This window comes from Neopsephotus bourkii, unplaced genomic scaffold (genome assembly GCF_033783945.1).
Source record: "Neopsephotus bourkii isolate Nb327-2 ecotype Australia unplaced genomic scaffold, CSIRO-AGI_Nbou_v1 NB_414, whole genome shotgun sequence".
Taxonomy (NCBI): domain Eukaryota; kingdom Metazoa; phylum Chordata; class Aves; order Psittaciformes; family Psittacidae; genus Neopsephotus; species Neopsephotus bourkii.
The window spans coordinates 1,885,198-1,913,133 of record NW_026900918.1 but is presented as its reverse complement, the minus strand read 5'-3'; the positions used below and the strand labels follow the sequence as shown (position 1 = coordinate 1,913,133).

At 53.6% G+C, this 27,936-nt stretch overlaps 2 protein-coding genes across 2 annotated transcripts in view; both read left to right on the top strand.

Annotated features, from left to right (window-relative positions):
* Positions 1-17,300, top strand: part of STRIP1 (striatin interacting protein 1) — a 116,014-nt gene extending 98,714 nt beyond the window's left edge. The window contains exon 22 of the transcript XR_009724901.1: positions 17,289-17,300. The gene's annotated coding sequence lies outside the window, so the exon portion shown is untranslated. The remainder of the gene's footprint in view (positions 1-17,288) is intronic.
* RBM15 (RNA binding motif protein 15) lies at positions 16,937-24,686 on the top strand. Its single transcript, XM_061349538.1, has one exon. It carries the CDS (start codon positions 17,040-17,042, stop codon positions 19,908-19,910), a length of 2,871 nt encoding a protein of 956 aa, XP_061205522.1. The 5' UTR covers positions 16,937-17,039; the 3' UTR covers positions 19,911-24,686.
* Positions 24,687-27,936: the final 3,250 nt, after the last annotated feature.

The following is a 27,936-nucleotide window of genomic DNA, read 5'->3' as shown; positions in this document are numbered from 1 at the left end:
CTCCAAAGCACCTGGAACCAGTTTGCTGCTGGGAAGAGGGGCTCAGGGTTTCTTCCAGGAGGCAGCTCAGTGCCCATTGACCTCAGTGTGGAGATTTACAGCCACTGGACTCAGCAGTGGTCCCTGGCTGCTGCATCCCTGCACATCCCTTTCCCATCAGTGACGCTTGAGGCTCTTAATTTAATAGGGCTGGCACTGAGGGTTTTGGCAGGGAGGGATGGGGATGGTGGCGTTGAACGTGTCCAGTTCCCACTCTTTTAAGGTAAATGATGAACTGTAATAAATAACTCAAGCCCAGAATGATGTTTCTTTACCATCAAGGAATGAATGAGACTCGCAGCCCATTTTTGGCTGGGCCACATGAACCTTGCAGGGATTTATTTTGCTGTTCTGGCTTTTTTGAGCCAACAGCCTTAATCCCACCACTGCTGGAGGAAGCTCTTAGAACCCACAGAAAAACGTTCTTTTCTTCCCCCATCCCTATTTTGTACTCTTGTAATGTGTATTGAGAAAGCCGGATAAGCAGGGGAGAGCCTTAGGAGGGGATGTGGGGGGTGGTGGGGATGGCTGAGCCCTCAAATGGGTTTTACTGGGGAAATGGCTTCTCCCACTTTGGGCAGAGCAGGGGGGAGTTTTCCATTGCAAAACCCCATTTATCACCCACCCTAAATGCTCTGTCAGCTGGGGATGGTGTTTCTCCTTCTTCTCCAGCTCCTGGTGGAAGCTAAGGTTTAGAGCAGCATCCTGGGAATGCTGCCTGTTCCCAGCAGCTGGGCCAAAAGCAAAGGTGTAAATTCAGAGGTTGTCCATGAAAATCAACCCCAACTCTCCAGCCACTCGCTGGGTGGGATGAGGCTCCACAAAGCCACTTGGATGGGGGGCTCATCTCCCTCCCCTGGGCTGTTGAAAGCCTTTTAATGGGGGGAGGAGAGGTTCTGTGCTGGGTGCAGGGGGGTTGCTTTGGAGCTGAAAGGCAGTGCCTGTCCCTCAGCATGGCTGGTGTGTGTTCACTCCCAGTTTGCACACAGGGCCGAAGCAAGCAGGCTTGTGCCTCACTGTCCCCGTTTGGGTGCTCCTTCCCAGGGCAGGATGTGCTGCTGGGACAAAGCCTTTATCATGTAAAAGGAGGTCTTGGTGCCTTCTACAAAAGGAAGCTCCTGGAGTCAGCTGAGGACAGTGCTGGCTAACGGGGCGGGGAGGAGACCAGCATCTCGCTTGCCTATTACGGTCCCAGTACCGCTGGGCTGACACAGGGCTGCGAGCACAGCGAGGGCGCTGGCAGCGATCACAGCCCTCACGGCCCGCACCCGGACTCACCATGTGCTGGCCCTCCCCATCCTCTTCTCAAAGAGCAAGGAAGGGAAGCAATGGAGCCAGGTCACAGCTCCCCAATGGGCACCCAAAATCACCCCTTCCCCTGCTGGTCCCTCCTTCACCCAGCCTTCATTAGTGCTACGTGTTGACCTCGGCGTGCCGATGCACGCACCAGCTGCTTGGGGACCACAAACCCCTTGTTTTGCCTCTTTGACACCTGGAAAAGGACATCTCATAGAGGTGAAACAAAGCCCCAAGGACCCATGTGGTGCACAGCTCCAAGTGCTCCTTCTCCTGCATCCCTGGAGCGCGGGATGCTCTCTTCCCCATCACACCGGTGCTCCCTATGGCGTGAGGAAGGTTGAGACCCCGCCATTCCCTCCCCTATGCCTGTTTTTTTTAGCTGATTCATGGAATTTCTGCTCTGGCAGCACCATGTTGCTTGAAGCTGTTTATGTGAGTTCAGGAGGCGACAGGAAGCTATTTTTAGCTCGCTGGGGAGCGGAGCAGGATTAAAATGCAGTCAGTGTTACAGACGCTGGGGCTGAATCAGTATTCCTGCACAAGCGTCTCCGTGCCAGCGTTTTCCGTTGAGTGTCTGAAAAGCCCAAGTTTCCATGGAGACCCAGCTCCAGGCAACCCGTTTCCCTTGCAGAAGGAGAAAGCAAAAAGCAGCAGGTAGGGAGCAGGCAAAGGGATGGCCAAGCTCTGGCTGCAGGAGGAGGATGGTGGCTATAAATCCCAGTCCTTTCTCACCCAGGATGCAGGCGTGGGAGCAGGGATGTGGGTACCAGGCTGTGAAATGCTGTTCAAAGGCGGTGGTTCTGTTGGCATCCCCCCCTTGGTGGGATTTTGGGGGTGGAGGGTTTGCTAAGCTGGTGGTGCAGGGTGGCAGGAGGTCTTGGCCTTGCTGTGAGGCAAAGGAGCAGTGTGGTGCTGGCGAGGAGGTGGGTTTGGGTTTGCTCTCCTGGAATGGTGGGACCAGGAATTTACCCCTATCTCCATCAGCAGATCCTCATACGCATGTTGGGACCGTGTTCTTTTCTGCCTGGAGGCACCTCTAAGGGGCCTTGCCAGGGGCAGGTGGTCTCTAGCCCACAGTGTGGGAGCAGAAATGCTCTAAGAGGACATGAGGATTAAGATGATCGCTTAGGATCACGGCAAAACTGTCCTGCCTTGGTTTGCCCATTGCTACGCTGGCCACAAGAGTCTCCATGGGGAGGAGACTGAACCATTGATGTTCTCCTTTATCTTCTAGCTTGGCAAATCTCCCCTTTCCCACCTCCTGCTGCATCCATCTTGGAAATGCATAGGATTTCTCCTGCTTGTCCCCAGCCCTGTTGCATGTTGAACCCATGGAGCTGGTCTCTGCTATATTGTCCCCAGAAGTGACGCCCTGCTTTGGGTGTGAGTTTTCCAAGCAAGCCTCATCCTCGAACACATTTAGATCCAAGTTGGAGCCTCCATTTCTTCCCAGTTGCTTTCCCTTTACTATGATGGGACTTTCATGAGGTGATCCAGCATGTAGAAACCTAGAAAACCCAGCCTGGGACTGCTTGTAGGTGCCGCAATGGAACCTGAAATGAAGGAGGTAATCATGATGATATAAAGCACCAAGCAAGGGCCAGGTCTTGGATTTGGCCAGCCCATCACTGCATCCATGCGTGGGGCTGGGATGCCCTTGCATAGATCTGCATAGATGCCCTAACATAGTGCAGCTGGGTTGGGATGGATCATCTCTGGAGGGATGAGCTGCTTCTGGGAGCAGAAGGGCTCCCCACATCCAGAGCTCCTGGTGAGATCCCATCCTGCATCAGGATTTGGTTGGCTCCACAGAGAGATGGAGCAGAGATTTCACCAGGCCATAGGCAAACCAGAGCCACAAACCCCTGTTGCAGTGGGGTACGTTGAGGCCGTGTCCTCTGCAACGTGGTTTGGTACTTGGATTTTTCAAACCTGAACAAATCTACTCAGTTTTCAAAACTCAGTTTGTGCTTTCCCTATCCTTCACCTGGGGATGAAAAATGAAATCCCATCTGCAGCAAAACTGCTTCGGGTTCTCAAAGGTGTTTTCATTACACGGGAAATGGATGTTTCGAGCCCCATGTCCTCCGAGCAAGCTCCAAGCTGAGAAATGGTTCCAACCAAAATGCTCTTCACTGCAGCATTTTTCAGCCTGATTGATTCAGATTTTTGCCCAAGCAGTGAAAACGCTTCTTTTGATCTAAAAACTGTTGGCATTGGCTTTCTCTAATTGAAACCCATTTCTGCTTTCATCAATAATTGTTCTCCCATCTCTAGCCTGCACTCAGCATGACTGAAACAGCTCCTGTCCAACGGGTTATTCCAGGATTAGGAACAGGCGACACGATGGGCTTTTATCTCTGTTCATGGTGAATTTAGACAGACTTGTTCCTATTCAGGCTGTGTTCAAAAATTGTCTGTTTTCCTTGTTCTGGGGAATAAAAGAGGGAGAAAAGTCACATTTTGGCCCAGCTTCCTGGTTTTGTGTCATCTTGGAAATGGTGCCTTTCCCCGTGGTGTCAAGGGGGATGCTCCTAGAAGGACTTTGGTGTCTGAGGTTCATTGTTGAGCTCTTGGATCTTGGCCTTGGCCAGTGTTTGGCTTGGGTTAGTAGAGGGCTAATACCCCGGCACTTGTGTGGCAGGAGCATGGCAGGAGCTTCCCAAGGAGTCCCCCATGTCCCTGGGCTTGGGGACCCTGTGCTGGGGCCGTGCTCTTAACCCTGCCAGATGCTCAGTGGTAAAAAAAGGGCATTTTCTGTTTGGATCTCGGAAGGTGCATGAAACAAATCACCTCCTATCACTGCTGGTCACCTGGGCTGCTCCATCACCAGCCCTTTGTGTTCTCCCGGGTGAGCAAGGCTTCACCTGCGCTTTCTGCCCAAGGGAAGTTCAATTTGTGGGACAGGCTGGAGCAAAAAGAACCCAAAACAAACCCCAGACAAATTGTAGTGCTCTGGGTATCTGCTGCCTTGATGTCAGCGACCTGGCTCAGTTCCCCATAGGACTCTTTGGGAGAGGATGGATGACTTGTGCAGCTTCATCCCCAGCACCAGTGGGAAGCAGGGATGGTCAAGCAGAGATCAGCGCTGTATGGAGTAAGGGGATGTGTTGTAAACCTGTTGCATTTAAGCCTTGACGGGGATATATCACCCTATTTGCACCAGAGCATCATGTCCTCGCTTGTGCATGGAGACTGCAGGAGGTTTGTCCAAGGGGAAGAAGGGAGAAGCCTGAAGAGCAGCCTGCAGTAAGGATGCTCTGGTTGCTTCCAGCTGGAGTAAACACCATTTCCATCCAGACTGCAAGCAAAGGGGAGGTCAGTGGTGTGCAAACAGCTTTGCCAGGCTGTGGCAGCACGTCGCAGGGTCAGCATCCCCTTTGAATGTGTTCCCATGGTCTCTGTGGAACCCCCACACTCCAGCCTCTGCTTTGCATTTATAGCTGCCATTGGCAGCTCTGTTTGTTATTTTCTGCTGTTCTTGTCAAGAAAATAAAGCAGCAGCTGACACCATCTCACTGTTTATGGAAGGAAACTATTTAGGGACATAACTAGTGGGTTTTGGAGAACTCACCATACCGGGAGAGCCGTGGTTCCTTCCAGCCTCGCATCTGCCCAGCTCCCTGCCAGCCAGCTCTGCTTAACAGGATGCTTTTAATGGGATGTTAATGACTCCAAAATAAATACCACAGAGCAATTTCGGAGCAGAATAATTGGGAATCAGCTGGAGCTGGAGCCTGTTTGTGCTTCCCAAGTGCTTGCCCCTCTTGGAGAAGGACGTCACGTCCCCATCACTGGTCTAAACATGTCCTCGGTGCTGACTAGGGTGTTGAAAGCCAGTGTAAGCTGAGGAGCTTGGCAGGGCTGGGTTTTGGGGGGAGAAATGGCCTTTTAAGAGGCTGGGGCTGAACTGGAACCACCCATTCAGAGCAGCACTTTGGAAGAGATTAGGGAGAAGCTTGGAGAGGTGCAGGTTCTCCTCTTTGGTCTGGATTCTGGCTGTGATAGGGGAGAAATGTGTTGGTTCTGCACAGCCTAATGAATGCTCCTGTACCCCAGGAAATGGTGGGTAGAAGTTGGGGGTGAATGGTAAGGAGCCTGCTCTGTGCCCCCATCCTCTGCTAAATCCCATCAGGAGAGACTGTGGGCTAACTGTACGTGGTTGTGGAGCTGCTGCTCCGCTCTCAGCAGCATCCACTGCTCCTTACTTGCAATTCATGGGCTTTTTGCTTCTAAATTTAGCCCTTTTGGGGCAGGATGGGTATGAAGGAAGGTTGATGGGGGGAGAAGGAGGGGAAGCATTTCTCTCTCCAGGTCTATTGTCTAATCAAAGGGAGCCCGACTTGAAAGGCTTCACAGTGCAGAGCTGACAGGGAACATGCATCATTAAAGATGTTCAAGTGCCTCCGTTCCCCAGCACCTCTTTGAAATCGCGGCTGCCTGCCCGGCCTCGGGGGGAGCCGCCTTGTGCCGCTGCCGCGTCCCCTTCCCAGGTACCACAGCAGGGACCCGGCTCCTGCGAAAAGCGATTTGAATGCAGGAGCTCTCCAGGCTGCAGGCATCTCCCTGTCCCGAAATGCAGCACTAGGAACTGGCTTGTTCGCACGTTCGCCCCTCTCCCCATTCCCCGCTGGACTTGCACTGGTACCAGCAAATGATCTGGGGATAAACCAGATCGCTTTGGTCTCAGGGATGCTTTTCTCTCTCTCATAGAAGAAAACAGGTTTGTCCTATAACAACAGTTCCAAGAAAGCCAGCAGGAAGGAGGTGATGCACATGTTGGGGGTCAGCCCTTAAAGCTGCTTATTTGGGTCAGGACCCACTTCTCTACCCTCCGATTGGGGCATTACGGGGCCAGGATGCTCTGCCAAAGGATCTGCTGGTGGCTGGGAGGGAAGAGCTGTGGATGCGGAGGCTGGGAGGGAGCCGCAGGGGCTGTGGGTGCTCTCGGGCACTCGGAGAAGCGCGTTGAGCCCACACTGAGGATGCTGCTCCCGGCAAATCGATGCTAATCCCGTTGTCTCTGCTGCAGAGACGGCACCGCCCCGGCAGGCTGAGGCGGGGGCAGGCGGAGACACACGAGCCTGTAGATCAGGACGGTTCCTGTGTCTCCGGGGCACGTTGGGTCCCTCACTGCTGCTGAAAAGAGGCGCAAAGGGGGATCCCCAACTTCCACAGTGGGCAGGGAGCTGCCTGTGCTGTTGAGGGCAAGTCTGTCACGGGCACAGTCCATGCCCATCCCTCTCAAACCCTCACCAGGAGGAAGGAAGAAAGAGAAGTTTCTTAGTGATTCCCATCCCTCTTGCTCCTGGCTCTTCTTCCCATGTTTCCCTGCTGGTTTTCCCCTCTGGTTTTACATCCTGCAGGACAAACCCATTCCCTCAGCAGGAACCTGCACCTCATCCCACCTCAGCACCCCGTTGCTGACTGCATTTCCATGCAATCAGCACCTTCCGAGGTGCAAGAAGAAGCATTTTCTGGGTTTCTCCCCCCTATTTCCCCTGTGCAGGATACTCTGCTTGGAATGTGGGTCAGTGTGTCCTGCCTGGCTATCGGCCCTGTGAATCCCTGCCCTGAGCTGCTGCTTTGTGCTGGTATGACACCGAGTGGCTCCCCAAGAGCTCAGCCTCGGGGGGACCATGCACTCAGGGGTCTAATGGGGGAGAAAACTGCTGGGAGAGATGGGAATAACGTTTGGCATGAGCCCATTGCTCTGAGGCAGGTGGGAGAGAAGCAAATTGCCAGCCACGGCTTCTGCCACCGAGTTTTAAACCTCGGGTTTAACTCCCAGCCTCAGCTTTGATGTCCCAAATCCCGGCTGTTGACGTGCCCTGCCGCTTCCCAAAGGCTGCTTTGCCTTTTTCTTTTGGCTGATGCTTACCTTTGTGGCTGGGGGAGACCATTGTGCTCCCTAACTTTGACTTCCTGCATTAGACGGGCCATAAAGTGCTGCGTGGTGCTAAGCCTTGCTATTAGCATTCATTACTGCGGAGGGAACAGGCACGGCAAGCGCGGCTCCATGGGGAGGGGGGAGCTTTTTAAAGCCATCACCTACGGCCATGCAACCTGTTATGAAAATCCTCTGCACAACCAGGATGGATTTGTTATGTGCGACAGGGGATGGGGGTAATGACAGGAAAATCACCATCTCTTGGCTGATAAGAGCCCGATGGGCTTGCTCTGGGAATTAGGGGGTTGTAGGTGGTTTCCCCCCTCCCAGGGTGGGTTGGCAATCCGAGGTGCTGTGATCGCTTCCACAGCGCCTGCCCAGCCCGGGGCTGGCTGCCTGGCTCTCCTCAGGGGCACAGGGAGCCGTGCTGGGTTAATGCCTGGCTAGGGAACAGCAGTGCGGAACACTCCATCATACCTTTGCCTGCTCGTTCTGCATCCACCGCCGGGCTCTGGGGAGGGGTTCGGCTCAGCTCTGCCTCCTTTGCCCCTGCCCGACAGCGTGGCCAGGAGGGCACTGGTGGGTTTTAGCACTGGGAGCTCCAACCTGGGCAGGACCTCGCTGTGGGAGGGGTTTGATGGGTGTAAAATGGGACCTGTGTGGCTAAGCTTTGGGTTTGGGTGGAAGGCAAGAGCCAGGAGGTGCTCTGATACGGGGGAAGACCTCAAGGTGGGGGAGAGCTGAAAGCATGATGAAGGCTTGGGTGGAAGTGCAGTCTGGGGAGCACTGCTTGGGGGGAGTTTAGGAAGGGATTAATGGGCACCATGATCATTGGGATGTCCCCTAGGACAGGAGGAGAAAGAGATTTAGCCTGGTACAGCACAGAAGCCACAGACCCTTTGGTCTTTATCTCTCCCTTCTGCTCAGCAGCTTCCCCATACCCCATCCCACCCCTCTCCTACCCACCTCAGCCCCATTCTCTTGGTCGGGACATCCCCTGCCCTGTAGTCCTTGGGGCACAGCACCACTGAGTGACCGTGCCACCACCTCTAACTATGCCAGTACCTGCCCTTGGTCAACCCAACTGCCTAAGGCAAAGATCTCAAGAGCTTCTGCAAGACCAAACCGAGTTGCAAAGAGGTTTTGCTGCATTTAGGTGTGTTTTTTTCCTCCTTCCTGCACAGAAAAGGTTGGGGAAGAGAAAGGACAAAAGGACCCGAGGAGCCTTTGGGGCTGGGTCTAGGCTCTGGGGACCTCACCTGCTGCTGGAGAAGGGCAGCGCAGGGATGGGAGACCAGGCTGACCCCAGGGAGGCATCCACAGGCTGGCTTCCCTCCTTTCTGACTTGGTTCAAATAAAGCCATCTGCCTTCATCAAATGGTGAATTATCCCAGCTGCTGCCTGTGTCCCTGTGGGGACAGCGGCCAGAGGAGCAGGGGGAGAGGGTGAACGCTGCAGGGCTGCACCCCTGGCCCTGGATCTGGGTGAATGACACCCATGGAAGTGGATGGCATCTCCCCTTCTGCATCGCAGGGATCAGCCCCAAGTAAACCGGAGCTGGGCACCTGGGAAGGTCACAGCCTGGCTCTGCTGGTCCTGGAGGAGGGCTCGGGACCGGTCTCTAATCCATCCAATCAAGCTGAGCGTGGTGTGACCTTCCTTGATGCATGTCCTTGGGAGTCCTTTCTGGATGGCAGCGCCTGGTTGAGTGTGAGAGCTCTGACAGTGATGCCGCAGCGTGGAGGATGGGAGGGATGCAGGGGCCAGGATGGAGGCTCTGGAGCTGCCATGGGGAAAAGCAACCCAGGGAGGGCTGAAGCAGGACCTGGATTAGCTCCGGGTGGGCTTTAGCTTGATTTCTGCCTCTGTAAGTGGTGCCTGCAGAGAGGGGGGATGCGCACTGCTCTGGTGGCTGAGGGAGGAACTTCCCCCATGGAGTTTAGCTTGGGAAGACCTTCCTGGTCCTCCAGGGATGGCTTCAGAGGAGAAGCCTGCTCTGGGTGAGCATCTCCAGTCGAGGTGGGGGGAGTGCCTTTGAGCAATGCGGGGCCAGTTGGGTACCCTCATTGTGGGCTGCCTCCTCTGGAAGGATCCCACATCCACCCTATGCTGAAATACAGACGCAGGAGTTGATGGAGCATCTCCAGGGCTGAACGTGCAACAGGACTTTCAAAGGGCCTTGGCTGAGAAGTTTCACTTACAGCTCATGTTCGCTGTGAATGCACCAAGCGTGGTGGTTATTGCAGAGCGATGGTTACCAGCAGCCTCTACCCTGGGATCATTGGGATCACCAGGAAAGAGTAACTGGGGAGGGTCTTTGAGCTTTCTGGAGGGCTTTGGAGCAAAATGAAAGCTTTCAGTGTCCTCGGCCCCTGGGATGTGCTTGCTCCTGTGCGTGTGGATCCTGTCTCATGGGATGCTTGGGAGGACCCTGGTGGTTGAATCTCATCAGTGATACCCTGGGGCTGCTCACCCTGGGTGGTGCAGATGCAGGTTAAAATCCTGCCCTGGGGCTGAGGGAGCTCCCTGGGAGATGGGATCTCTGCACGGATCCAATCTCTCCCTGGGATCCCCATTTCCTGCTTTCCTCAGTGCTCATCTGTGTTTTCGGAGGGAAGGAAGGGATGGGAAAGCCACAGAGAAGGAACAAGGAGCATTTCCCCTCTTTCCTGTTCAAGCCCACAAACAATCCTGCTGCTTCCCACTCCGGCCACCCAAAGGAGCCAGGCAAAACCTCCACAGCCACATTCCTGAGGGAATGCCCAAACCAAAGCAGTCAGGATCTGCTGCAGGGAAAGCTGGGATGGAGCTGAGAGTTAAGGGACAGATGGTGAGGGTGAGGGGCAGAGCCTGAAGGGCTGGGAAGATGAATGAGCCCAAGATGAGCAATGGTGGCACCCCAGGGGCACCAGTTGGAAGAGGATGGGGAAGGAGACAGTGGCAGAAAGGGTTAACCCAGCAAACCAGTTTCTCCTCAGCAGCAAAGGTTTGGGGTTTCCAGTCAGTTTCCCTTCCCTCTTGGCAGTGTTGAGGTGCAATAACCCCACGTGTGTGTGTGTGCACAGGGACATACGGCCCTTCCCCTAAGGAACACAACCCCTTCCATCTGCAGGGTCTGTGCGTGGCCCGTGGCCAGGAGGCACCAGCGGCCTTGTTACCTCCAGCAATGGGTGATTATCCACTGTTTGCTCACAGCAAGCTGAGTGCAGCGGGGATGTGCCTTTGCTTTTGAGGAGGTTGGCCTAAAGCATCAGCACTGTGAGCACATCCCACCCTGGCCATGCAAGCTGAATCTAATTTAAGACTCCAGAGGGGCCAAAAGCTCCATTGGGTGCCTGGGCAAGGCTACAGATGGGAATATTCCACCCTGGTTGCTCTTGGCTGGTGATGAGCAGCATAATAATGATAAGAGGGATGGACCCTGATGTGCTTTGCCCCCAGCTGCTATTCTCAGCTGTGGCTGCTCTTTTTTGGGCTGGGTTTTGTCCTCAGCCAGTCAGGCACCCATCAACCAGACAGGAAAGATGAAAATGAGCTCCTGTCCTCTGTGGAGGAGAAGATCAGGGAGAGACAACGGAAGAAAAGTGAGGGAAATGAAGCAGAAATAGCTCCAGGGGTCATTTAAAAATATCCCCATGCCTCCCTTAAATACATCTTTAGTCAGGATTCATGGTCCGTGCTTGAGGGAGCTCCAGGCACCAAATGTGCAGAGTGGTTCTTGATAAAGACCCACAGCATCTAGCATAGCTTAGAGGGAAAGGAGGCTTGTGGGATGGAGATGAGGTTCCTCTCACCCACCCTCCTGTGTCCGTCAGCTGCACCCACACTGCATGAAGCCAGGCACTGAGCCTTTTGGGTCTCTCAACCAAGGTTCATTTCCACCAACAGCCCAACTCCAGGCTCCTGCTGATGGAGCAGGGCTGGCAATGCAACCCTCTGATGGGCTCTCACCAGCTTGTGCAGCAGCTTTGCGCTGCCTCCACCCTGTCTGGATGGTTTTCCTCCTTTGGGAGTAACCTGCCCTGGTCCCTCTGCCCGGGTGAGGACAGCCCAGCTTGGGTCCTTGTTCCCATGAAGGCTGGGAGCCAACAAGGAGGTGTTGGACTGAGCCCAGCTCTTCTGGAAGTGAACTGCTCATGGACCAGAGAGAGGGATAGAAAGGCATGGAGTTCCACCTGTAACACACTGCCCATGAGGGGACATGAGCAGCAGGCTTGGTTCCACAGGAGGAAGAGCATGAAGCCACCACAGTGATGCTGCTCTGCGTCCCTCACACCATCTGGTCCATTGGCATTGAGATCCCAAAGGGTTTCCCAGCTCCCAGTCCTTTAGAAGCAAGAAGATCCCCTTGTTCCTAGGAGCTCAAGACCCCTCTGGACAGCAGCTCTCATTGCTCAGCTCCCAGCTCTACCCCAGGAGCTTCATGATCAGCCAGAGCCCATGAATTATTCACCACCCCTTGGTGTGGAGCATCCCATTACACTGAGGACAAGGGTCTCCTTGAGCAGCAAAGCCTTGCCCAGGGCTATCAGTTGGAAACCCAAGACCTCAAGGGAGTTCAGCTCGCACGTTCCTTCCTCTGGTCCAGCACTGCTCTGATGGCAAAGTCAGGCGGGGTTTTGACTTTGGAGCCCAAAATGAAGGTTGATGGGTGTCTCCTTACAGACCTGAGGGCTTTATTGATTGTCTCCTGCCTGAGTTTCCACCCTGCCCAGGTTGTAACTGCTCCCCTCGAGGTGACAAATGGAGCTGTCAGCCTATGGTGTAGTTTAATTGTCATCTTTCCCTCCTGCTGGTAGCACAAAGATGGGATGAACCTGTGGTGGAGTATCTGGGATGCGCTGGTGGGCATTTGGTGCTTGATGGAGGCATCGTCCATCCCAGTCTGCCTGGCACAGAAAACCCCCTCTGAAAACCCACAGTGTGGGGAAACTGAGGCACTGGAGCTGGGTAGGAGGTGGGAAATCGCTCATGGGTGACAGGGAAGAGAAAGCAGTGTTGGGCTGCCTGGGCATGGCAGGGATGGTGGGGTGGGAAGAGGGATAACTAGGGGAAAACCAGGGCGTTTTGTGGTCTGCATGTGAGTCCTCCAGGCACCTTCTGGGCTCCTCGCCTTTCAGCACAACACCTTTGTCACTTGGGAAGCAGTTGGAAGGGAGGGGAGATGTCGTGAAGACTTGGTCTCCGCTCCTGTAGGGCTGCAGGTGAAGATGCCCTGAGGGGCAAGGACAGGCTGTGCTGTTTGGGGGGACACACTCAGCTCCCGCTGCTGCTGGAGCACGGCACAGGGAAGAGAAGCCAGATGTGACAACCACCATCCTGAGGACTAAAGGGAGATGTGGGATGGTGGGAAACAAGGCTCGGATCCTTTCAGGTGCAGAAGAGAGGTGCAAGGTGCCATCTCCTCGGTGCCCTGTGTGAGCACTGGGCTCTCACCAGCCCCTGCCCAGCCTCTCCCTTCCCTTGTGCAGTAGGAAGCAAAATTGGGCTCCTCTGAGCACAGGCAGTGATTGGAAGGCAAAGGAACCAGCTTGCAAATGGACTGGAGGTGATGAGAGCCAAACCACCTGAAGCCCATGGATATACACAGCTCCGCAGGGCTCTGCTTGGCTCCCTCGGGCTGCACCCCTGCAGGAGGAGCCCTGCTACGAGGGACCAGGGACGGGCATCCAGAACCGGGTGCCTCCATCCTGTAGGAACATCCGTGCGCTGAGCAGGGCCAATGCCCTCTGTACCTCGGGGGTTTATTCTTGCCTCTCCGTTCATCTCTGCCTCTCGGGTGGAAGCCGCAGCGTGGGGCCGGAGCCCATTCCTGAGCTGTCGTTGCCCTCTGCCGGCAGCGGGACGGGCGGGAGCGAGCAGAGAGCCCCGGGACGTGGTGCTGCGGTCCCCGGGGCAGGAGGCTGGGGAGCATCGGGGGGCCTGGGACTGCTCCTTGTGAGGATGCTCCAGGAGGCCGATGGGGCGCAGGGATCACCCTGCTCGGGGAACCGCTGCAAAAGCCGTCCCCAAAGACCTTGGAGCAAAGGGAGCCTGGTTTAGGCAGGGGTTAACAGTTAACACCAGCAGAGGCACAGAGGGGCTTGAGCTTGACCCCATCTCGCTGCCTGCGAGTGCTGGACGCTGCGTTCCCGGCTGCAGGAAGGAATCTGCTCTGTGCTGCCTCCCCTCGAGCAGCCCGGGGTCGGCTGCCAAACCTCATCCCGCAGGGTGGGTGCTCTCCGGTTGGGTTCCTTGCTCCTGCTGGCAAAGGCGAGGGCTGCGCTGCTGGGGGGATCAGCAGGAGAAGCGCTTTCGCCTCCCCGCCCTGGTCAGAGTGTGCGAGAGCTCACGTCTGGGCTGGCAGCTCCCGTCCCGGGAGGGCTCTTGTGGCCTCCCCTAAGTGAAGCTAATGTATTCCAGCGTCTCTAATGGGCAGCTGGTAGACAATCACCGCTCCAGGAAGAAAGGCAGCTCGGCCTGAATGCAGAGCTGCAGCCAAGCAAGTCCCTCCCCAGCTGAGATGCTCGCAAACCTGCCTCTGTTGATGGGCTTTGGGATCCTGCCAGGGAGCTTCTGCTCCTCCAGCATTGACCTGTTCCTCTGTGATCATAGAATCCCAGAATGGTTTGGGTTGAAGGGACCTTAAAGCTCCTCCAGTTCCAACCCCTGCCACGGGCAGGGACCCCTTCCACTGGAGCAGCTTGCTCCAAGCCCCTGTGTCCAACCTGGCCTTGAGCACTGCCAGGGATGGGGCAGCCACAGCTTCTCTGGGCACCCTGTGCCAGCGCCTCAGCACCCTCACAGGGAAGAGCTTCTGCCTTAGATCCAACCTGAACTTCCTCTGTTTCAGTCTGAATCCATCACCCCTTGTCCTATCACTACAGTCCCTGATGAAGAGTCCCTCTTCCCTCATCTCCATCCGGGATTTGCAAGGCAGATGCACAGTTAAACCCCCTCCCGAGAACCCTTTTTTGCAGGAAACCAGCAGGTTTCTTTGGTTCTGCAACACAACACAAGTATCCTCCAGGATGAGCCCAACTCCCATGGCCACCAAATGTAATTAGATGTGTATATCTAGGCCAGGGGCTCAAGGGCCATCTGGCACCTTAATTATTCATACACATACATATAAGTGCAGACAGAGTGCTCTTTATCCAGTCTGGGCCTGGGGGCAGATTCCTGCTTACTCCAGGCCTTCTCTCATGGCCTGGCAAAGCACGACCGTCTCTGGTGCTGTGTTGCCTTTTCCCAGTGCCACAGCCTGCTCCAAACCATGAGTGCCACCAAACCAAGGCATTGCAGAGATCCACATCGATGCTGCCTGATGCGGAGGTGGAAAAAGCCAGGATGAGAAGAGCCTCCCCTTGGAAGGAGCGGGTCAGGAGGCTTGGAATCAGATAAGTGTCTGTCAGGACATTGTCCCTGCAGGGATGTGCCCCAGCGCTCCCCCAAGGTGTCTTCTCCGCCGTGACTCATCAGCTCAGGAATTCAATGTCTGTCCTTTGCTCCCAACCAAGCCCAGGCACCACAAGGAAGCGGGTTGAGGACCTTGGTCTCTATCAGTAGCTCTTTAAAAGTGATGCATTTCCTCTCGAGGCGGTGGAGCTCTGCCAGGTTTTATCAGATGTAACCTCAAAGATGAAGCTGAACCACGGCAAAATAAGGCTCTTGCTCTACTGGAAGGTGCGCCTGCCCATGGCATGGGGTGGAACTGGATGAGCTTATGGCCCTTTCCAACCCAAACCATTCCAAGGCTATGATAAGCTTCTCTGATCCACATCCACATCATTTCTGCCTTCCATATACCTGATGATAACCATCTCCACAGCACCCGTGTCATCGCGGGTCCATCTCTGTTACACCCATGGGGTTAACTCAGCTCTGTTACGTAGGAGGCTCTCGTTTTCAGAAGCTCAATATGGATTTCAAACACAATTTCTATCACTCCCAGCTCTATATTTAGCCACCAGCTATTTACCCACCACTGAAAAGCCACCCACAGCTTCAGGAGCCTCTGTGCCGTCGCTGTCAGAAGCAGATGATATGACAGGCAGAAATGCAGCCTAATGGACCGCTATTAAAACCAAATCAGATTCAGTTCTCCCCTGTTGGATTGAGCCGGTCCTGGGGAGCGATCTTGTTTCCATGGGGTGACACAGAGGCGCAAGGACATTTCTCTCTGAGGCACAGCAAGGGAACATTGTGCTTTCTGCTCCATGCACTTCAAACCATTTAGGCTGTGATTATAAAACAGGGCTCAAGGGGCTGGAGCATCGCTGGATAAATAAGGTTCTGCCGCAGCACGGCTGCAGGGCTGTGTTTTCCTCCACAGGTACTGCTGGAGTTCATAGATCACAGAACCCCAGCCTGGTTTGGGTTGGAAAGGACCTCAAAGCTCCTCCAGCTCCAACCCCTGCCACGGGCAGGGACCCCTTCCACTGGAGCAGCTTGCTCCAAGCCCCTGTGTCCAACCTGGCCTTGAGCACTGCCAGGGATGGGGCAGCCACAGCTTCTCTGGGCACCCTGTGCCAGCGCCTCAGCACCCTCACAGGGGAAGAGCCTCGATGCGTTCTGCTGCAGAGCGAAGGGGTAGCTTCGCAGCGCAGCCCTGGAGGTGGGGAATTGGGATTTGGGGGGGGACTGATGATTGTTGAGGGGATTGTTTATGATTTATGGGTCTTTTCTGAAGGCTGAAGCCAAACCTGTCCTTTCCCAGCCCTCACCTCCTCCGGAGCTGCAGCTCCCGAGTGAAAGCGGGAATGGATCAGTAAAGTTCTATCATAACGGGGAACGCTGTGAATGGTTTGAGCGCCTCCAATGAGGCAGCGCCCTGCTCCCTGCGCCTTCTCCCCGGGCTCCCACACCCAGACCGGGCCCCAGGGCTCCCGCGGCAGCGCCGGTGGCGTTTGCTCCGCGGCCGGGCTCAACGCTGCGGCCGAAGGGGACGCGCGTGCCCCGCTATCCCAACCCCGCTCCGCGCCGCAGCGCCGCGCGTTCTGAGCCCGGCGCCCCTGCCACACAGCGAGCACCGCCTGGGAACCGCCCTCTTCCCAGCACTGACCAATCAGAGTGAGAGTAAACCTGACTGATAGCAGCTTTAGCCTATCCTCAAGCGACTGACCGAATCCAATGAGATGCGTGGGGAGAGTTTTCTGGCCCAATGATAAGTGAAAGGCGGGGCTTGGAGTGGCGTGGGCTTCAGCCAACCAGAGCCGCTCAGGGAAGCGGAGCGCTGACCAATGAGGAGAGAGGGCGGGGATAGAGAAGCTCGCGAGAGTTTGAGAGGGACGACGGGAACCCGCGTCTAAGTGAGCGGGCCAATGGGGAAGGGCGGGGAGGGGCCGCAGCGCGGCTATGACAACAGACAGGTAAGAGAACCAATCAGAAGAAGGAGATAAGTTCTGCCCCATAGCCAATGAGTAGAGAAAGTCCTCCCATGGCCTTAACGCTTTGATTGGCAGCCAAAAATCCCCAATCAGAAGGCCGCGCCCTTTCTAACTGCCCAATGGGCGAGCGGGGCGGGGAGGAGTGTGAGGGCGGGCTCTTCCCGCCCCCTCCTCTCGGGCGCGCGAGGCAGGCCGGCGGAAAGACAGAGTGCTGAGCCAATCGGAGAGGGTGGAGCGAGGGGGTGGGCGGGGCTTCGCTCTCGTCCACCAATGAGAGCGGCGGGCTGCCGCCGGGAGACCAATGGGTGCCGGCGAGGGCGGGGCCCGCTGCGGCCGCGGCTTCCAAGATGGCGGCGGGTGCGTGAGCGCGGCGGTCAGTCAGTCGGTGAGGCCGCCGGCGGGAGCAGGGTAGGGGCCGGGCCGGGGCCCCGCCGCCCGCCGTCATGAAGGGCAAGGAGCGCTCGCCGGCTAAAGCCAAGCGTTCGCGGGGCAGCGGCGGCGGCGGCGAGGATTCGGCGTCCTCCTCGTCGTCGGCGCGGGGCGAGCGGAGCAGCAAGAAGCCGAGCAGCTCCGGCGGCTCCAATGGCAGCGGCGGCAAAGCGGCGGCACCGGCTGCCTCGAACGACAGCAACAGCGGGAGCAGCCGGCGGGCCCCACATGCGGACAAGGCCGGGCGCGCCGGTAGCCGCGAGTACGAGGCCGGGACGGCGGCGGCGGGCGGCGGGGGCAGCCGGCATGGGTACGGCAGCGGGAAAGCGGCGGAGGCGTCGCGCAGCAGCAGCAGCCGCGGCGGAGGGGGTGAGTCCCGCGCTCCGGCAGCGGCCCCGTCCTCCTCCGAGTCGGGCGGCGGCGAGTACAAGACGCTGAAGATCAGCGAGCTGGGCTCGGCGCTGAGCGACGAGGCGGTGGAGGACGGGCTCTTCCACGAGTTCAAGCGCTTCGGCGACGTGAGCGTCAAAATCAGCCGCCTCCCACCCGGCACCGGTGCCGCCGACGAGCGTGTGGCCTTCGTGAACTTCCGCCGGCCCGAGGACGCCCGCGCCGCCAAACACGCCCGCGGCCGCCTCGTGCTCTACGACCGCCCGCTCAAAATCGAAGCCGTCTACGTGGGGAGCGGCGCGGGGAGCAGCCGGCGCCGCGGGAGCCGCTCCCCGGCGCTGCTGGAGAAGGAGTCTCCCTATGGCACGGCAGCCGTCGGGGTGGCAGCGGCGGCGGCGGCAGCGGCCGTGCGGCACCCTCCGGCTGGGGCGACGCAGCGGGCGCTGTCCCCCGCGGGGAGCGGTGGGGCCCTGGGTTATCGAGACTACCGGCTGCAGCAGCTCGCCCTGGGCCGTTTGCCTCCTCCACCCCCTCTGCCCAGGGAGCTGGAGAGGGAGAGGGACTACGGGGGTTTCTATGAAGCACGAGTGCGGCCGGCCTATGGGCTGGAGCGGGTGGCTGGTGTGGCGGCTGCGGGGGGCTTCCGTGGAGGAGGAGGTGGTGCTGGAGCTGCTGGCGAGGAGGAGATCAGCCCCGAGGACGACCAGCGAGCCAACCGCACCTTGTTCCTGGGCAACCTGGACATCACCGTGAGCGAGTCCGATTTACGCCGAGCTTTTGATCGCTTTGGGGTCATCACTGAGGTGGACATCAAAAGGCCGGGGCGCGGGCAGACCAGCACCTATGGGTTTCTTAAGTTTGAAAACCTGGACATGGCGCACCGGGCCAAGTTGGCCATGTCAGGAAAGGTGCTTCTCCGCAACCCCATCAAGATTGGGTATGGTAAAGCCACTCCGACCACCAGGCTCTGGGTGGGTGGCCTTGGGCCCTGGGTGCCCCTTGCTGCCCTGGCCAGGGAGTTTGATCGGTTTGGCACCATTCGCACTATTGATTACCGCAAAGGTGATTCCTGGGCTTATATCCAGTATGAGAGCCTGGACGCGGCGCAGGCTGCGTGCACCCACATGCGTGGTTTTCCTTTGGGTGGGCCGGATCGCCGGCTCCGCGTAGACTTTGCCGACACCGAGCATCGGTACCAGCAGCCCTACCTGCAGCCTCTGCCCCTGCCACCTCCCGCTCATTACGAGCTCGTGGCGGAGGCGGCTGCTTTTGGGGCTCACCGGGGAGCCCCACCTGATCCTCTTCGGGGGGCCCGGGACAGGACGCCACCGTTACTCTATAGAGACCGCGACAGAGACCTTTATCCCGAGACAGAGTGGGTGGCCCCCCCACCCCCTGTACGGGATAGGAGTAATCGGGCAGCTGCCTATGACCCACTGGAAAGCCTGGAGCGCCGCCGGGATGGTTGGTCCTTGGAGCGGGACCGAGGGGAGAGGGAGTTGGGCAGTAGTAGTAGGGATCAGCCTAGGAAACGGAGACTGGCGGAGGATGGAGGCCGGCACTTGGACCGCTCTCCAGACAGCGAGCGCTCTTCTTCCTCCCGTAAGCGTCACTGTTTAACCACAACCTCCCCTCCGGACCGCAGCCCCGAGCTCCTTGGAGGGAGGGAGCGTTACAGTAGCGACCCCGAGCGCTCCTCCTCTCGCTTGCTCCTCTTGGAGCGGCCTTCTCCTGTCCGGGAATCCCGCAGGGGCAGCCTGGAGCGGGGGCAGAACGAAAAGCGCGACCGCAAGAATTCCGCCGAACGGGAGCGGAAACATCGCGCTTCCGCGGCAGCCGCCGCGCAGGAGTGCAAAAGTCCAGCCAAAAAGGATGAACGTGCTACGGAAGGAGGTGGTGGAGGCTCCCGCCTCAAACCTCCTCCTCAGAAACAGCAGCAGGACGGGGCGGCGCAAGCCGGGGGAGCCCCTAAGCTGTGCTTGGCTTGGCAGGGGATGCTCCTGCTGAAGAACAGCAACTTCCCGTCCAACATGCATCTGCTTCAGGGGGACCTCGGTGTTGCCAGCAGCCTCCTCGTGGAGGGAGCAACTGGTGGGAAAGTGGCTCAGCTCAAGATCACACAACGTCTTCGCCTGGACCAGCCCAAGCTGGACGAGGTCAATCGCCGCATCAAAGTGGCGGGTCCCAACGGCTACGCCATCCTTTTGGCTGTGCCTGGCGCATCAGACAACCGCTCTGCAGCCGGAGCGAGCGAGGCTGCCACCACCTCCACCCAGAGGCCACTCAGGAATCTGGTGTCCTATCTAAAGCAAAAGCAGGCTGCTGGGGTGATCAGCCTCCCTGTGGGGGGTAACAAAGACAAGGAGAACAGCGGGGTCCTGCACGCTTTTCCACCCTGTGATTTCTCCCAGCAATTCCTGGACTCCACGGCCAAGGCGCTGGCCAAATCAGAGGACGACTATCTGGTCATGATCATTGTCCGTGGGGCATCCTAAAGCCCTCGTGTTCTCTGTACCCAACCCTGCCTCTTCTTCCACACAGACCCCTCCAGCGTGTGCCAGGTGCTATGGGATACAGCCTTAGCCAGCCCTGTTGTTGTTTTAAATTAGATCTTGGTTTGTAGGTGACTTTTTTTTTTCCCCCTGCCTGTTTTTCTGTTCCTATGTTTTTGTTTCTATAAAGTTAGAAGCCAGAAAGGTTGGATAGCCGATAGCAAGAATAGGGTACTTTGGGAATCCCCTGGCAGTGGGGACAGCAGGGAGGCTCGGCCTGCTTTGATTTACAAAAAAATACATAAAAAAAGGAGAAAAAAAAAAAAAGAGAAGTGGGGGTGGAAAGACCCAAATTCCCCTCTTCTTAATCTCGATTCGTGTCCTTTTTTCATTTCATGTATTTTAAAAGCTCATCCTCAGAGTTCCAAAACCTCAAAAGACCAGATTTAAAGCACTCTGTTGAAATGGGGAAAAAACCCCACATCTTTACTAACAGACTGGTGTCATGGTTTTGTTTTGGGAGTCCTTGAAATTCCATTGTGGCCTCAGGTCCGGCAGCCCCACGGGGTGCACGTGATCCCTTTCCTGAGTGGTTTTCCTTTTGAATCGCATGGCTCCAGGTTGATGTCCTCCAGGGAAGCAGCACCTGCTCTCAGGTACACTGCAGAGCATTGAATTCCTCTTTATTGGGTGTGTGAGGATCTCATCCAGCCCCTCCAAATGCATGCACTGAAAGTATGCTTTTTTAGCAAGGTGTATTCCTCCTCTTGCCCTCAGTTCTGTTGTATCCCATAAATGCACTTTGGGTTTGTAGCAGTGGCAATGGTTGGTAAAGAGCTGAGGTCTTTGTTACAAACCACGAATGTCTTGTGCTTCCTCTCATATGCAAGAAACAAGGAGGTGCTTTAAGAAATAACTCTAGTTCTATTGTGGGCTTTTGGGTTTTACTGCCTTTTCCCCCCCTTTTCAAAGAGTTGCAGGTACAGCAGGATCTGGTTCCACAGTGCAAACTCTGAGCAAGTGTGCTTCTCTCCAGAGATGGTTTTAATTCTGTGATAAGTTAATTACAGGAAAGTTCTCATTAACATTTTACCTCGTTGTTAATAGCAAGGAACTGCTGTCTGCTGGGGACTTTTCAGGTACAGTACAGTGGGCATTACATGAGGTTTTAGCATTTTAAAAGCATCTGGGGGAAAATGGGATTTAGCATCTTGGAGAAGTATTAAAAATACTCCAAGATGCTGAGGTTTGAGCTCTCATTCCTGTGATTCTAGGAGGAAACTTTGCTTTGCTAAAGAACTTAGTTCATTTTTCTCTTATGCTTTTCCTCACTCATAGGGCACTTTTCTTCTGCTGCCTTGGCCATTCTGCTGATACAGGCATGAAGAAGGGATCTAAATCCCTGTTGTTTTGTTCAACAACTGAGGGGCTGTTGCAGCTGGCTTCCAAACTGCAGCGTAAATCTGGCTGTATCTATTTACAGGCCTCCAAATTGTAATCTTGCACTTAAACCCAGAATGTAGCCTTGCACTTAGCCATGTTTTCAGAGACTTGGGCAGTGTAAAAGTGATGCTGCTTAACTCAGTCCATCCTCTGATGTATTCCTTGGGTAGCTGCTACCCTGTATTTTCTGTTTCAACTTGCACCTCAAGAATCGAGTTCAAAATGCAGAATGGTGCAAATAGCAGATGAAGGAGGAATTTGAATGTATTTTATGGGCACAACATGAAATGTGACTGTACTTGCTTGATATTCACTGTCACAAGATGAATTTCTGTGATAAGCTTTACTGAACCACTCGTCACAGGGTGCTTTGCTTTAAGTGAGCTTCAGTTTCCTTTGTCTGACTGAGAACTTGCACGTGGCAGCATATCTTGAAACCAGATTTTGATTTTATAGCTACTTTTTCTATGGAAACACAAAAGCCTCATTTAATGCTCTTAAATGTTTGAGGGTAAACTCCAGGATTTCTGGTTTGTCCTTCAGCGTGAATGTAAATCGGTCTCAGAATTCAGCTGTTCATCTTACTATTAACAATGAGAATCGATCCAAATGACACCGGTAACTCGGTTAATGATATGTTTTGGAAGATAAAACTTATTTACCACTTGTTGCAAAGAATGTCTGTTTTAATTCAAGCAGGTGCCTGTTGTGTGCCAGTGGCTCACCAACACTGCTGCACACTCGAGGTGCTGAGGGAGTTTTCTCATTGCATCTGACCCAAGTCGCTTGCAAGTGTGGAGTTTTAAAGCCAACAAACTTGAACTGCTGGGAATTCAAACCTGCCCCAAATGAAAAAGTATAAAAGAAGCACTAATGTTGTTTTGTGTTCAACATTTACACTTGCTGAGGACAGTGTTTGTTATGCTGATACGCAGCAGGCACCTGCTTTTAAAACCCATAAAACTTGGGGTCAACATGGCTTGTCAAAGCAAATTCAGTGTGGGAACCCTTTTGGAAAGAGCATCCTAGGTGCACTTCCCTTTTTCCTTGTAAAATAGAGGTTGTTGTACCTGCCACGGGCTTTCATGAGTCCAAATTGGGCTGTGCTGGAGGGTAAGAAGGACCAGGCGAGGCTGTATTTGACTCCAGGTTTTCTGGTTCCTTACGGAGTACCTGCTTCTTTAAATCTGGTTTATTTGTGGTTGCTGCTCTGTTTTGTAAGCAAGGATTCTAACACCCTTTGAGGGTTCTTAAATGTCCAGGCTTAGTTGACTGGCAACATTTTGTTTTACCAGCACTGAAGTTGACGTGCTGCCATCAAGGCTGGTGCAGCTTGGTTGGCTGTGCTTTTCTCTTAGGCTCTGAAGTGTGCACCATTGGAGTAACTGTCCACTAAACGTCGGCTTGGCCAGGGCTGAACAGAAGTAGAAGTGTGATACCACTTGTGTATAGAGCAAAACAGACGTAGCAGACTCCAGCTCTCTCACTGTGTTCAGCATTTACGTTGCTCTTAGCAGAGAGCTCAGTGTTTCTTCCACCGTTGTGTGCAGCTGCTGTTCCGCTATTTCATGCGTTTGTTGAACTAGCGTGGAAAAAGGATGTCCTTTTCCTGAATCATTTCATAGTTTTTGCTTTATGCTTTGGGGAAAGAACCTCAAATGACTCAGACTTTTGTTTAAGGTTTTATTACTGGGGGTTTTATTTTGCATTGGAAACTTTATGCAACTTCCTTGGCTGCCGGCCAGTGGCTTTGTTTGCTCCTGTCTCGTGTGCAGTCTGCTGTTCTCTGGGACTGGCGTGAACACTGATGTTACCCTCAACTCCAGAGGTTTCAGGCTTCTGGGTTACAAATAGCGTCGTAGAGAGAAGGGTGTTACATGCCAGGCTCACAAACCTCACCTTCTCTCTTATTTTATCAACAAGGATGTTAAAGGATTGAAGTGTTTTGGTGCCTGGTGAGTGGAGAAGAGAGTTCTGTATTTCTTGCATTGGTTGAGGAACCATCTGGTTGATGGTAACTGAGGTGAAAGGCCTTAAAGTATTAATGGGAGGAGTGACTCAAAATTGTGAAGACAGGCTCAAAACTTCTGAGGACTCAGGGAAAAAATGGCTTGGGAAATCACAGTTCCTGGCTTTAAGCAAACCAGTGTTGAGGGCAGTGCTCCTGGGGAGTCTGCTGTGTGCCTGTTGAAGTGGAAGAAGTTCTTGCTGTGTGACTAATAGAGCTTTTGGGGTTCTTTCCCTTTTGTCTCCCCCCTTAGTACTTTCTGCAGATAGCACCAAAGGACAGATATTCCAGTGAGTTATACATGGAACGATTGGGATGAGGTTTTGCATTAGGCTTAAAGCAGACGGTATGGTTTGGAGAATGGTTCATGGAATATTCAACTTCCCACAGTTTTGATTGTGTGAAAATGATGGCTGAGAAATAGTACTTGAATAGTAACACTTTTAAAGTCTAGTAGTTATGTCTTTGATTTGACCTTTTCTTTCATATTGGAGTTTTCTGCTGTTAAAATTCCACAGCAAAACGAGAACAAAAGAAACATGGAACACTACATTGCCCATTTCTGTTGCAAAGTTGCCTTCAGGAAAGCCAACTGAATTATCCCCAATTCCGTTGGTTTTTCTCCAGGTTAATTATTTTCATGTGTCCCATTAACTGTTACTGCAAGTTGAATAATCATCAGTACTGTAAGCCTACTTTAACCTTGGTGCGAAAGGAAGCCCTGCACTACTTGTTCTGCATCTATACCTAGAAGGTGTCTTCATTTCAAGGTTTTGTGCCCATGGGTGGTATTGGTGCTTTTTGAAGTCCAAGTAGAATATTCAGAAAGGCCTCATAGCTCTTTATATTCATCTGTGTAATGTAGGGAGGGGAAAAAAGAAAAGAAGCAAATCTGTTGTATACATTTGTATTGAAATAACATTTTCTTTCCTCCTGCAAAGCAAAAGCTGGTGGACTGCAGAAGACAACCGCATGGGATACCAAGCTCTAATGGACCTTTGGGAAGAGAAGCTGTGGCTTATGTGGAATTTACATGGGCCTCTTGATGGAAGAAAGCTTATCTGTTTAGTATTTGTGCATTTTACTAAAATGGCAGCTTTAAAAAAAAAAAGTTGTGTATCTGCTATTGTGATGCCAATGCCCGTGTTTTAAGTGGAAAAAAAAAAATGACCTCTTTGCTTTGTGCTGTGTACACAAGATTGCTGGAAAAGTAAAGGAATACCCTTTTTATGGCTCACACAGCTTAAAAGTAGCTGTCACTCAAAACATGCGCTCACAGTTGAGCTGATTTTGTTTCATTCTAAATAAATTGTTTCTTTTGAGGAAAAGTTGGTTTTTCTGCCTGGAAGTGAATTGACGACAAACGTTGTGACCCCTTTGTTTGCAGCGGAGGGGTTCCGTGCTGCTGCTGCTGCTCACTGCTTGATCTCATAGTTGTGGGTCTTGAGCGAGAAGCGACACTTTGGCCTTGACCAGCCTCGTGTACCAGAGCGGAAGGAATCTAGTTGATTGTCGTGCCGTGGCCCCCCCTTTGGCGGCAGTGAAAAAGGGGGTCACTTGCTGCTTTACTCCTCACCTTGACGGGGAAGCGGTGCTGATGCTGGCATGCAAGAAGCAGGGAAGCACCGCCCTGCATCTGAGAACGGTGGCCAAGTCCGGGGCTTCGCTGGTTCGAAGAGCTGGAGTTGCTGAATTTTAAGTTTGTGATTTCTTTTGTTCACCCACCGCGTTTGGCTTTAGTTTTGATTCTGTCTCTTTTTTTTGGTTGTTTTTGGTTGGTTTTTTGGTTGTTGTTTTTTTGGTTTTTAAGTTTGAAGAGGAAAAAAAAAAAAAAGCCTTGCACGTTAAAAAAAAAAACACAAACGTTTTGCACCAAAATTGCCAAAAGAAAAAGAGAAATGAGTCCTTAAAAAAGTGTTTAAATGATGTTAAATAAAAGCCTTTCCTGACACGCGCGAGGCGCTCCTCCATCTCCTGGGGCTCTTCAACAGTTATGCAGTGATGGGTTTAGTGCTGAATGGATGAAGAGTTCCTGAGAGCTAGAGTTGGTAATTTAAAAACCTTTGCGTTGGTGTCTCAGTGCCTTATTTTGACCGGTTTTGAAGCAAATGGTTCCACACGCCTCGGATGTGCATGCACCCTGATCGCGCCCCAGGTACGGCTGCGGCTTTGCTTGCAGTCGCCTCCCTGTGTAGTACAGATGGTGAGAGGAGAAAAGAGGCGGCCTGACAATGTTGTGTGCTGTCGTTGCTGCGTTCTCCTGGTACTGGGGGTTCCTGAGGTGTGGAAGGCTGTTCCAGTGCAGGAGTACAACTCTGTGTTGGCTACAGGAGACTTCGGGGCACGTTTGACAACCGCAGCTATCAAGAGGAAGCTAACACTGCTGCATCGTTGGCTTCAGAAACCTCTCGTGGTTATGCTGTCTGTTAGAATTAATGTGACATGCAGATGAAGACACCTTGAAATGCAAGCTTGCCCTTGATTGCCTTGACATACTTTAACCTCCTGTGGATAATGAACCTAGTGCTGTCCTGCAGCCATGCGGGACCATTGCTAGGCTGTGCCTTTCACCAAAAGGATGCCATGGTTGTGCTCTCCAAGGTTCCTGGGGCAGAGAGCTGTTTAAATCCCTAAAGCAGGTAAGGGGGTTTAAGAGGTTGAACTGAATTGTAATGTAAAAGAAGATGGTTTTGTTGTTCGCCTTTTTGTCCTCTCGGTTCTCCGGTTTACTGGCTGTTACTAACATCCTTGCTTTGGATAATGCACTGCTCCATCCTCTCTGCGGATGGGAATGAAGGAACCAACTCTTCAGTGTATCTTCTATGTTTGCTTGGGGTGTTCTGTGATGGATGGGGGGTTTCTCTGCCTACCTGTAGCAAGAAGCTGTGTGGGTGAATGTCCAGGTTTTCACTTGGCAAGCTAGAGCTTTTATGTTGGCTTGATAAACTGCTTGAATTAACACTGCTTTAACCCAGAATACTGTTCATCGTTTGTATGTGTTGATATGGAAAGCCAAGCGATGATGAGGCAAAGCTGTTGATGTGTTTATGGGGTGTTGGTATCAGCATTTACATGAAATGGTTGTAAATGGAAGCAATTGTAGATGTTGCTGGTGATGAGGGGAGCGGGGAGGGGAGGCTCATGGGTTGCATTTTCTTCTAGAAGTTGGTGTTTGTAGTTAAAATTCACATGTTTGCAATGTATTTCCTGTTCTGTTGTAATGTGACCTCTGACTATGCTCTAATTTGAAGTGTACAAAAGGTCTAGGTTTGGGGGACATAACAGCAAGCATGTTTCAATCTCTAGCTCAGCTGGGTGGTTGGTGCCAAGAAGAGATGAGTGATCTGTTCGTGCATCCCAACTGCGGGAGGTGGTTTTGCTGGGCTGGTTAGCTGCTTGGGCACTCTTCCCGCTTTTTGGGTATGCTTTGACTTGCATTTCACTGTGTGTTTCACCAGGAGGTTCTTCCCTGTCTCCTTTGCGTTACATATTTATTCTGGAGACTTGGAGGTATCGTGGGATGTGGTGTGGGATGATTCTTCTGTGGTTGCTTTGTAATAGCGAGTTGTTTTTCATGTGCTGGCTCTGCTCCTGTGCCTTCTGAATTGGTCAGAGGGATGCGTCAGCTGCCAGGTAAAGCCAGGCTTTTGTTAAAGCTGTCTCTTTGAAGGGTTAAGTGCTCTGTGTGCATCGTATTAATTTGGCTAATGAGACTTCTGGGGAAAGTGAATTTATAAAGAGAGCCATTGAATTAACTGCACTGCGGTAGAAAGCGATGCAAGTGGATTAGACGGGGAGCCGGTTATTTGAATTCACACGTTGCTTTAGAGTTGTGCATTTACCAGCCACGGCTGAATTCATAAGGAAGTTTAAGACATCAGATGGCCCAGATTCTGCTCTTTGCTAATAGCAAGCTTATGTTATGCTGGTTTACTAGGAAACGGCAATGCTCTTTGAGGATACGCTCTCGGCATGTGTCCTGGTTTTTGGTGTGAGGCGCCTGCAGAAAGGCCAGGAAGAGGAGTGGAAAGTATCTTGGGCTGATGGCTTTGTGATTCCTGTTGTGTCTCCTTCTGTTAGTGTCTGGTAGCTGTGTGCCTGAGTGTAATTATAGCTGGCTTGAGAACTGGGTGAAGTAAACTCTTAAGGCAGAGTAAGCTGCTGAAGGGCTCTTGTGATGGGTTACCCGGGGCTGATTAACAAGAGCCTGTTGGTGTTTGTCCTATTTGCTCGTGACCTGGTGGACTTGAGGTGCCTCTAGAAAGAGCAGCGAACATGTACATGGGGCACAAAGATCTCCTTATTTTGCCCATCCTTTGTATCCCCCTCCAGGGATGCGTTAATGAAACACGGTTGAAAAATCAACGTAGGGATGTGCCAAACGCGATGGTGTTGCTGTGGGTTGAGGAGGTGCCAGCTCCCAGCTCAGCTCCTGTGCCTGTGCTGTTGTGTTGGAGCTCGTGTGTGTTTTCCCAGGGTCAGGATGGGTGCACAGATGAGCCAATGAGCCATAGGTTAATTGTGGGTTATGATGTTTCGCCTACTTATCTCCCTGCCTTGACCTTCATACCTAGTTCA

Bases quoted from the DNA above. Each gene is read 5' to 3' on its own strand.
- RBM15 (XM_061349538.1), top strand. From the start codon at position 17,040: ATGAAGGGCAAGGAGCGCTCGCCGGCTAAAGCCAAGCGTTCGCGGGGC.